This window comes from Sinocyclocheilus grahami, unplaced genomic scaffold (assembly GCF_001515645.1).
Source record: "Sinocyclocheilus grahami isolate Dianchi unplaced genomic scaffold, SAMN03320097.WGS_v1.1 scaffold857.1, whole genome shotgun sequence".
In the NCBI taxonomy this organism is placed as follows: Eukaryota; Metazoa; Chordata; class Actinopteri; order Cypriniformes; family Cyprinidae; genus Sinocyclocheilus; species Sinocyclocheilus grahami.
Genome location: NW_015506036.1, coordinates 662,802 through 674,356, shown reverse-complemented (window position 1 = coordinate 674,356; position 11,555 = coordinate 662,802). Strand labels below are relative to the sequence as shown.

The following is an 11,555-nucleotide window of genomic DNA, read 5'->3' as shown; positions in this document are numbered from 1 at the left end:
AACCCAACATTATACAAACATTAATAAGACAGAAAGTTTCTGCAGAAATACAGTATTGAAATATATTCCAAATCTAAAAAACATGAAATACTATCAAAACAATTATATGCAGCTGAACACCTACACAAGTCTTTCAATTTCATTACCTTCTATACAAAAGGGGAAACTTATGAATAATATTGTGCTGTAATGTAAACACGGAGTGTGAAACATTTACTGCAGTGCATCTGAACACTACAGAGTGTCATTCTTGTGATGTAAAGATATTATTTACCCTGCCTAATGCTGCCTGATTTAAGTTATTTTTATGTCATTATGAATTACAAAGTGTGTTTGTTGGTTGATAATCTTTACTAAAGTTAAGAAGGGTTTATTTGAGACGATATGAAGTGTTTTGGTAGTTTTAGTAAATTTAGAATGTGAAATGAACTGCTGTGCCAAACTGAGAGATGGTAAGGAGAAATGTGTGAAGAGTTTAGAAAAAGTGACGAAAGTACTGAGAAATGGGCCCTAGCAAAAAAAAAAATATATATAATAAAATCATAAATATAATTTTATAAAGCGGAGAGTTCCGGTGCTTGATTCTGATTGGCTGAGCCGCGTTCGAAGCTGTTGTAAATGACGCTACAAAGTAACACACACCTTTGTTTACGTTTGTGTGTTGCTCGGCAACCACTTTGTAGCAACCACAACTGTTTCTGAGGAGCTACATTGTTTGGTGGAAGAATACTGTGTTTATTAATATCATTACATTTTATTTGCTCTGCTTTATTTTGTGATACCTTACTACGTATATGGAATAACCGTTTTATAAAAGCAATAACCCCCGTGAAGCCGTGGGTTACAGTGAAATTATAACAGCTAAGGGGCGTTGTTAGGTATGACGGGAAGCTGAAGCCCCTTCTTGGGGCTTATTGCTTTATAATATCACAGAATCAAACTAAATATATTATTTTACACCAAAAAAAAAAAAGATTTCGATATAAGCCAAGAGGAGACTGGTGTTCCTTTGCTAAAGTAAGGAAACTTTGCTTCCTTTGCTCCTGTAATCAAATGCTGGTTTTCACGAGACTCACCGGCGCATGTGCAACGCTGAACTCATACGTCATCCGCGCGGAGCTGCTTCCGTGTACAACAGTGAGCGCAAGCTAGATTCAAGTGATTATTACGTTTTGAATATGGATATTTTTCTTACAAAAACTCATCGATTCGCTACAGAAGGCCTTTGTTCACCCCCCCCCCGGGGCCGTGGGAGACACTTTTTTTATGGATGAGCGCTTTTTATTTAACTTCTTTTGGACTGATGCATGCAACACCCGCTGAGTGCCATGAAACAGCTTGAAAGATCAAAGACAAATTTTAATATAACTCCGACTGGATTCGTCTGAAAGAAGAAAGTCATATACACCTAGGATGCCTTGAGGGAGAGTAATTTATGGGCTAATTTTCATTTTTGGGTGAACTAGCCCTTTAAATGAGGTAGAAAGAGCTCCGTGAGGTAACAGTTCCAGTGATGTGATTCTCTACACCTGAGGTTCCTCTGACAGGAGAACTAAAAATCAGCATGATGCCAGCATGATGTTAGTGAAGAGAAAAGATCCCGCAGATACAGACGTCTGATCTGATGGATCACACGGTTGAGCTCCTCCTGTGATAATGACTGAGAGTGAGATCTGTCGGAGCGTGTGAAGAGTGTAGGTACCTGGCAGAGACGTCTGTGAAATGAACAAAGCAGGAGATGACCACTCCGATCCTGCCCTTCCCTCCCTAGTGAATCAGAGAGAGATCATGCATTACTGACACACAACACACACTCACACACACACAGAATGAATGACGCAGCTCATCCCTGGCTAAACATGTTGCTGTGAAGGCGGCTTCAGGTTACGTCTCACCCTGCAGTGAATGACCACCACGTGCAGCGGATCGGCGTTCAGCCAGTTCTCTATGGCCTTACAGATGCTGCAGATCTTATCCAGAGGAGGAGCGTGGAAGTCCGGCCATCCCGTGTCCAGAGTCTGAGGAGACAGTTCAAATAAACACTGACATCATATTCCAGAATTGTTCTGTAGCTGCACTAATAAAGCAGATCCTCCACAGCACCTTAGGGTTCATCTTAGTGAGCTCCTGCTTTCTCTCTGACAGGTTGATCACCTGGAAATCAAATGATGATGAGTTAAAAAGGCCATGATGCAAGATGTGATGACAGAAACACATCAGAGAGCGTGTCTCCTGTGTGAAAGCGTAACGGATCCTCACCAGATAGTTGTCTGTGTGTTTGGACTTGAGCATGCGTGTGACGTCTCTCAGGTTGCGCAGGTATGTCTCCTCGAAGCAGTCTTGAGGGAAGGACACGGCAATAATGCGCTCCGTCACATAGGTGAGGTCGAGTTCATATCCCTCCTCCATCTGCACACAGAAGATTTACCCTCAGATCAGCCCTGAACTTCAGAAGAGCAGCACATGAAAGCTCAAGAGAGCAAGTATCTGACAGGACAAGTATTCTCCATCTGCATTAAGTTAAACATTTCTCAACGTCGCAGCATCACTGCAGACACATAAACCGTGTCGCTCCGCAGAACTGAAAATGAATGGGATCATATCGCTGTGCCATTGAACGAGGCTTTAGTGGAACTGAAGTGTGCGGAGTGTGCACTTGTAGTGTACTTCAAATCTTCAAAAGTATTTTTTTAAACTCTACTTGCAGATAATATAATATTAATGAAATAAAGGCCACTTAAATGTACTTAAAGAAAGAACACTCTTAACAAAATTAAGTACATTTTTAAAAAGTGCGCTTTGTAAAGTGTCAGAAGTTAATTTTTAATCATTATGTTTTAATAATCTTTAGTCTTGCTTTAAAGAAGGACACTTATTTTAAAGTGTTGACTAACATACTAAAGCACAAGTACTTGATTATAATTTTAACTGTAGTGTGTTAATATATTTTAAATGTACTAAATTGCAAATGTGTAAACATATATATTTAAATACATGACATACAAGTTTGAATAGAAATGACATTAAAGTATATTTTAGTTTACCATAAATGCTTGTCGGTACATTCAGCAGTACTTTAACCGTATTTCAAAGACAATAGAAGTGATTGTGAAATTACATATAAAGATGTACATGTTGATGCAGCACTTTTAGCCAATGATAGGGATCTCATGAGTGAGGGGTTTTTAGCATGATGAACGCTGTTAATTCAAGTGATCACAATGCCAGAGTGGTCTAAATATAAGTTAGACGGTAAAGAGTGTGAGAGCGACCCTAACTCTAACCCTAACGCTCTGGACTGGTATATCCTAGACTAGATTAGTTTTGACTGTGCAAAGTTCTGTATTATGTTCTACAATATGTACTTCATGAAGGTAAGGTAATTATCGTACAGTATGCATCAATGAATGACACAGAGTGTGAAATACCTGCTAGTTATGTTGCATCTGAACACTTATACTGGGCACTTTTTCCATTTAAATGAGCTTATTCTGAATGTTGACACTGAAAATGATGCACGTGTTTTTCAGAGAGTATCAGTTTTCTTGATTGCCGTTTTGACATTGGCTGCTGTCTACCTCGACATTTATATTTGGTAATTCTCTTTAATGTATTTGCCCTGATTTGATCTGTTTTCCTGGGAAATGTATCTTTTTTATATTATTTTGTCATCTTTATTTTGTTTTAAGGAGTTAAAAATGGTCCTGATCAACCCTGATTGACATGGCAATACAATTCCATCACATTGTTTTGACAGTTAAAGTTTAGGCTGGATTACAAGGATTGCTTGTGATCAGTGGTGTAGTGCAGGGTATATGCAGGTGTACGGCGTAAAGCCACGTCTAAATCCCCTCTGATGCGCTTCATACAGTAGTGTCCTGCATCATGACAGTCCAGCACAAGAGTAGCTAATCCAATCACATGTGAATAAATGCAAATATTCCCTGAACACCCAGTGAAGACAGTGATGCGGTCAGGACACTCTCATGTGTGTTTCATTCACACTCGAAGCCGGAGGCCGCTCTTGCTCAGAGAGTCCAAAACAGACTCATAGAGGTAATAACTTTATGACATGCCAGGAAATCGATAAAGGCATCCAGAAAAGCCACTGGAAGGCAAACCTACAACCTTTAGCCAAAAAAGCGTAACGGCTAATGCTAACGCTTCCGCTGTGGCGGTATGCAGGGAAGGAGACCAGAGGCTGTTTGTTTAAATGGATGTCAATGGAGGAGAGGCTTCACAATGCTGAATAAACAGCTTTTGTGAGGAAACAGCCAGTGTTCAAACTATACCGTGGACTTTGGGGGAGCACACTTGTTTTTTTATTTTTATAACAAGGGGGTTGGGTGTTCGTGCGCTTGCCTTACAAAGACAGTTCCCTCCTTTTGCGCCATTAAGCTCCTGAAGCTTCATTAAAGAGGTGAGCTTTCTGTAAGACAGCCTTTCCTTAGCTTCATATAGGCAGACCTGAATGATGTTGCGGTCTCCTCCATTAATTTGGAATTCACCTCAATTACTTTATTTAGCAGAATCGCCTTTTGCTTAGTCAATGCCACTTCAACGGCCCTCTTGTGTGCAATGCTGTCCCTATGTTTCTATATCCTTTTTTGCAACTTGCTCTGAGCAGTGCTGCTTACTTCCTCATTAATCCACTCCTCAGACAAGAGCGTGCCAGGTACCTTTTCAGACAGAAGAAGGTTTTTTCGTCCCTACAAGCGATGCACCCCAAGCTTCCATCCTTAACAAAAAGCCATGTATATCGGCTCTTCCAGTCTCTCCACTGCTGGCTGTTCCAGTTTAACAGGAGAGAGGAGCAAGAGGGGTTAGGATCGTGACCGGCCTCTGACGAGCTGTTACCATCACCATCTTCAGCCAGAGAGGACTTTATTTCTTCAGCTTCTTCTTGCGTTGTCTCCCCGGCGGGAGGTGTGCTAACAGGGCTTGCAGCAGGTGAATCGGTCGTGCTATTAACGTCATCATTACACAAATTCTTAGTAAAACCAAAATTAATTAAACTGCCTTGTGTTCTTTTTGCCATGGTGGCTATATGATGCTATATGATGCTAAGTGCAGAATGGATTTCAAGGACTTCGCGCGCAGATCAACGGCCTCCAACGTTTATATTTTTTCTACGAATCTTTGAGTTAACATGTACTAAACATGAGTGGAATTTGCACCGCAGCGCCCTACACCTTGATCCTCATGACAAGAATAGCATGTATAGTTATCTTTATTGAAGTGAATTAGGTTTTAATCGTCGTCATGCATGAATGAATGATATTTTTGCAGTTTTACACATAATAATCCACGATGATCACATTACACAAAACTGAAGATGCACGTCAAAATAACACATTGTCAATATTTTTTGAGACCCCCCAAAATTTCACAAATCATGTTTTCAGGGGAGCCCATGTATTATTAAGGGGAGCCGAGCTCCCTCTAGCTCCCCCGTAGTTCGCACCCTGGAAACAGCTTATCATTTAATGAATCGACAGCCTATCGGCTAATCTTCAACATGTTTTACACCAAACAATACTTTTGGATTGAATTATTTTTAGAGTTTAGACTGAAACAAATACCGTTTTATAAGAGAAGTCATGGACTTTCAGCTTACAGCACTTCTCATTCATTCCTATGGTATCTGTAAACTGCGATTGACTGTCGCTCAACTCTGACTGAAATTCAATGACGTCAAGGCTGTAATGTGATCGTTATCAATGCACACATCATCCAAGTTGACCGTTACGCTTTCTCCCGTGGAAGGTAATACTGCACAGACCCTCGTATCTCCCAATAATAAGACCATCTCTGGGATCCAGCGATCGCTGTAGACAAAGCAATGTCTGCTGTACCTTAACTAAATAAAAAGAAACGTTTTGACTAATGAAACGTGAAGACAATAAACACACGATTGCGACAATATGAGGTTCATGTGTGTTTTTCAGGTCATCTCCAGGTGATTAAAAAAGCATCTGAATAATGCAGTGCTAATTGACATAGCATTTATTACTGTAGGCTATGGAAACTATATATTATATATATATATATATATATAAAATATATCTTCTGCCTTATTTAAAAATGGAAAAAGTGTTTGCATATAAACAAATCATAAAATTGTCATTAGGAAAATATAGGAAAAAATATTATAGAATACAAATTATTGGTTATTGTCTAGCAGTGTATTTGATTTTTCAATTAAAAATAAAAGATAGGATAATAATAATAATAATAATTTGCCCGTCACTGTATGTCACGGGAGAAGAACAGGAGCAGAGCTTTTTATTTGAATTATTTATTGCAAAATCTGCACCTCTTCTGTGCCTAATATTAATATCATAATGATCCATACTCCATGAAGTCAAGCAGCAGAAATAATAATAATAATAATAATAATAATAATAATAATAATAAAACCTATCAATTAGACCAACAACAAAAAAAAAAGGTATTATTATATTTGACATTTCTGTCTCCCTCACTTCTGAAATGATGGCTACGCTCCTGTGTCAGGGCTCCAAATTCCCATTTGCCCGTCACTGTATGTCACGGGAGAAGCACAGGAGCAGAGCTTTTTATTTGAATTATTTATTGCAAAATCTGCACCTCTTCTGTGCCTAATATTAATATCATAATGATCCATACTACAAATTATTGGTTATTGTCTAGCAGTGTATTTGATTTTTCAATTAAAAATAAAAGATAGGATAATAATAATAATTCCCATTTGCCCGTCACTGTATGTCACGGGAGAAGAACAGGAGCAGAGCTTTTTATTTGAATTATTTATTGCAAAATCTGCACCTCTTCTGTGCCTAATATTAATATCATAATGATCCATATTCCATGAAGTCAAGCAGCAGAAGTTAAGTGACTGTGCAAATACTACTGGCCTAGTTTGGGCAGAACTAACTAAGCAAGACTAGTCTTACAAATCACTGCTTATAACACAGGGCGTTCATCCTTAGCTGGGGATGAACTGGGGGCATAAATTAAGAGTATACCCACTTCTCCAGGCACCACTACAGCACTGCTTGCAATAAAGATTTAGATGCAAAAGGAGAGTCAGGAGAGCCGGCTGTTTCTGTCAGTGGTGAGATTGAATTGAAAATGTTTGTGATAACGTAAGAAAAGTAGACTAGGCTATGTTTAAATGCTTTGCCACTTGCTTGAGCAACTTAGCTATATAAATCTAGAAGTAAAACGTGTTAAATAATACGTTGCTTATATTTATTGCGTTTAGAGTGAATACATTGTGTTACTGTTCTGTGCAAAAAAGGAAATCACAATGCTTAAAAATCATTTTCACTAACAACGTTTGGATTTTAAATCAAAATAATGGATAAACACATACATTCTAAATCATAAACATCTTAAAGACATCTTCTAAACGTCTATTTGACATCTGATAGAAAACGTCCTATAGACGTCTAACAGACATCTCTGTGATGTACGTGTGCTGTCAGGGTATTCTTTTAAAGTCTATTATTTCCGTAATAAGTAGGCTACTCTTTTTAAAGTGTACTTCTTTAAGTTTCTTATAATCACCTGAAAAGTAGCCTGCGGTGGTTGTACCACGCTGCAGTATGGTACTGCAATATATTCACAATTATTCCAGTATTCATACACCACACTGGATCTACAAGACCAAAACATAGTGTCCACCTGCAGTACAGAGTCATTCACAACGATTCACCGAGTGAGTGAACTGTCTGAATGAATCAGATCGAATCGCGAACAACTTCACACCTTTAGATAGAAAAGAACCGATTCAAAAGAACTGATTAATTTCATGAATCTTTAAACCCTTCATAATGATATCATCCAGATCAGCTGCTATTAACAAATGGAAACCTTTATAAACTACCCTTCTCCTCAAACATTTGTCAGTTATATTTTTGTTGTCATAACATTTCTGTCCATCTGTTCTCTTTGTTACTATTATTATTATCCAGTGAGATCTCTGGACTTCCTGTGGATCTGGAGCGGCTTCATCCGCTGAGCTTTATCTGTTGACCATCTCAGATTCTTCTGCTTAACACAACACTGACCACACGGCCATCTCCCTCATCAGAGCCTGTTTGTGAAAGGATATATCCGTATAATACATGCCTCCAGTCACTTTCAAAATCACTGCGTAGCATTTAGGCACTTTAGTGTGAGTGGAGAAAAAGTAGAAATGCAGAATTATTTCACAGTGCTTCAGTTCATCTGAAGGGGGAGGTGATGCAAACCTTGCAAAGTGTATGCAATATACATAAATCTGAGTTTTCTGTCTAGATTTTCCCCAAAACTGAGTGTGTGGCTGATGTTGGGGTCAAAAGGTCATCAAAAACACCAGACCGTCAGCTGAAACAAAATGAGCACTTTGCTTTTGCAGCATATTATTAAATGAGAACTCAGACTGACAGCACTTTACATTAACTTACATTAGTACATTTTATGAATACTAATAACTCATTATCAATATACTGTAGGCCAGATCATTCAAAACAACAGAAGACCACTGACAGCATGATGTGTTTGTACGCTGTGCAGTTACTTTATCTGGTGTTTCTTGTGTTCAATGAAACATAAAAGCAAACATCCGGATTCATAGTATCTCTGTGCTGTCAAACACAGTATCTGTGCTCTCATTGATCACATGTGCGGTCAATGTACCACGAGGTCTCACAAACTATAACAAGCTGTCGTACCTTCACTAGGAGAAGTGAGAAGACGTCACACTAAAACAAAACATCACGATGAGACTGACAGACGACTTCATCGCTGAGCTGGAGCTCAAGCGTATGTGAGAAAGAGCTGGAGTTACTGAAGTCACCCCTGAAAACCTGTTTGATGTGGTCTGTCTGACAGCTTCATGTTCTGGAGTATATGGAGCACAATACAGACAAGCCACTGAGGAGGACCTGATTGAGTCATCAGGAGCTGAATGGAGGCCATAACTGTTGCTGAAGGGCAATATGAGCTTCATTCATTCCTCGACACTGAATGTGTTGTATCATTGAGGTCAAAGAGGAGCGGTTTCTCGAGTAACGCAGCGGCTCCTCCAGACGTGTCTCTGCAGGCCCGCCGTGCCTGGATCAAGGTGTGTCGGCCTCAGGAAGAGATCCAGCTCCTGCAGGCATGAGAACCGATTGAGAGCGCGCGTGCTGAGATCCGGGCCTGTAAAAACAAGCTCCACCAGCAGCGCCTTCAGCTACATCAAACACACAAGAGCAGGAACAAACCCACACAACATGTTCAGAGCAGACGTGTGTCCTAACCCCTGTACTTCAGTGAACACGTGTCCAAACACCGTAGGTACTAGTGAGATGACTATTAGCTTAAAGGAAGAAGAAAAGAGAACAATGGGAAGCGAGTTTGTCTCCTCAGCGTATCAGACGAGATGTACATTCATGAGAAACACAACACTCACCGTCACATGAGAGAAGAGAAGCAGATGGCCAAATCTCACACAACAACTGCTTCAGAGACTTTGCTTGACAGCTCACAAATCTGAAGCCACACCTGAGAAAGCAGGTGACCCACCTGAACACACACTACAGCCGAAACACTGCGATCGACAGACGCTTTCATTCACAACCGTTACGAAGTTTGGGCTTGCTCAGAGTTTTCAGTGTTTGTGAAAGAAGTCTCTTCTGCTCACCGAGGCTGCATTTATTTGATGAAAATACAGTAACAACAGTGAAATATTATTTCAATTTAAAACAGCTGTTTTCTCTGTGAATATCTGTTAAACTCTAATGTATTTCTGTGATGCGCAGCTGTATTTTCAGCATCATTACTCCAGTCTTCAGTGTCACATGATCTTCAGAAATCATAATAATATGCTGATTTGCTGCTCGAGAAACATTTCTGATTATCATCAATGTTGAACACAGTCCGATATTTTTGTGGAAACGGTGATGCATTTTATTTTTCAGGATTCACAGATGAACAGATAGTTCAAAAGATCAGCATTTATTTGAAATAGAAATCTTTTTTGACATTATAAACATCTTTACTCTCACTTTTGATCAATTTAATGCATTCTTGATGAATAAAAGGCATCATTACTCCAGTCTTCAGTGTCACATGATCTTCAGAAATCATAATAATATGCTGATTTGCTGCTCGAGAAACATTTCTGATTATCATCAATGTTGAACACAGTCCGATATTTTTGTGGAAACGGTGATGCATTTTATTTTTCAGGATTCACAGACGAACAGAAAGTTCAAAAGATCAGCATTTATTTGAAATAGAAATCTTTTTTGACATTATAAACATCTTTACTCTCACTTTTGATCAATTTAATGCATCCTTGTTTAAATAAATCATTAATTTCTCATTTTTTATCTTAGTGACCACAGATCTTTCAACAGTAGTGTATGGTGCATTAAAGGTAAGCAACTCTGATCCTCAAGAAAATGGACAACCAATCACTCTAACTGACCATATGTCCCGTGTGTGCTTAACTGGAGAAATAATTGAGAGTATTTGTAGATTAACTGAATAACTATAACTTAATGGAGATGGATGGAGGTGGTGTCACACACATAAACGCTCAAAAGACTCACAGAAGCAGAGCGACTCTGGAGACTCTTATTGTCCCAGCATCACTGCTGAAGAACCGCTAAGGGCACTAAACATGTCCACCTCAACTCTGAGTGTTTGTGAGTTACTTCTCTCTGTGCTACCATAGTAAACTTCCTGGACGACGGATGAGAACGGCTTGACTGATGATCTTCAAGCCATAGTGTGAAGTGACTGAGACGAGGAGACATGCTGGAATATGAGACTCACAGTACTGACTGTCTTTGAACTGTCAGGGTTCGATAGTCCACTTTAGATGTTCTACTGACTATAAGTGCAACTCCATGTCAACTTATTCTACTAACCCTAACCCTAACCTCACAGTCTACTAATACTCTAGTGAGAGTTAGTTGACATGCAGTTGCAAAGTTACTTGTAGTCAGTAGAATGTCTAACGTGTTCTGGAAATAATCTGGTGTTCATGTTGTATATCCAACATCAGGATCCTGTCAGAAATAGCAGCGCTGAGGTCCAGACCACGAGCAGAAACCATCCACAGGTTCCTGTCGGTTTCTGGAGCTGCTCTAAATGACTGCTTCTCTTCACGCGGTCAAGATCTCTTTAACCCCTCCATCTCTGCATCAGACACACTCAATCACACACACGCTACATTTCATCTCTCTGTCTTTTGTCTGAAACGTTCCCTCTCTTTCTTTCTCCTTCCCGCTGTAATGGATTACATATGTTCCTCATTTAAGCGAGGCGAGTGACTGTGATTTATTACTGTAACACAAAGACTCAAGAGAGCCGATTCAGATGAGAAAGAGCAGTCTGACAGACTAACAGAGGATCTGCAGTGAGATAATCAATAGATCGTCAATGAAAGTGGCTCTGATGATAGTGAAGATGAAAGAGGACATGCAGGAGTGTGTGTGTGTGTGTGTGTGTGTGTGTATTTGTGTGTGTATTTGTGTGTGTGTGTGTATTTGTGTGTGTGTGTGTATTTGTGTGTGTGTGTGTGTATTTGTGTGTGT

The 11,555-nt window shown here is 39.5% G+C and overlaps 1 protein-coding gene across 1 annotated transcript in view; it reads right to left on the bottom strand.

Annotated features, from left to right (window-relative positions):
* The window catches only part of LOC107563081 (tensin-3-like), a 34,881-nt gene that overhangs the window by 20,779 nt on the left and 2,547 nt on the right, over positions 1 to 11,555 (bottom strand). The window contains exons 2-5 of the mRNA XM_016247864.1: positions 2,260 to 2,409; positions 2,104 to 2,154; positions 1,896 to 2,018; positions 1,636 to 1,767 (exon numbers count right to left, since the gene is read on the bottom strand). Coding sequence (XP_016103350.1) covers positions 1,636 to 1,767; positions 1,896 to 2,018; positions 2,104 to 2,154; positions 2,260 to 2,409 — 456 coding nt within the window. The remainder of the gene's footprint in view (positions 1 to 1,635; positions 1,768 to 1,895; positions 2,019 to 2,103; positions 2,155 to 2,259; positions 2,410 to 11,555) is intronic.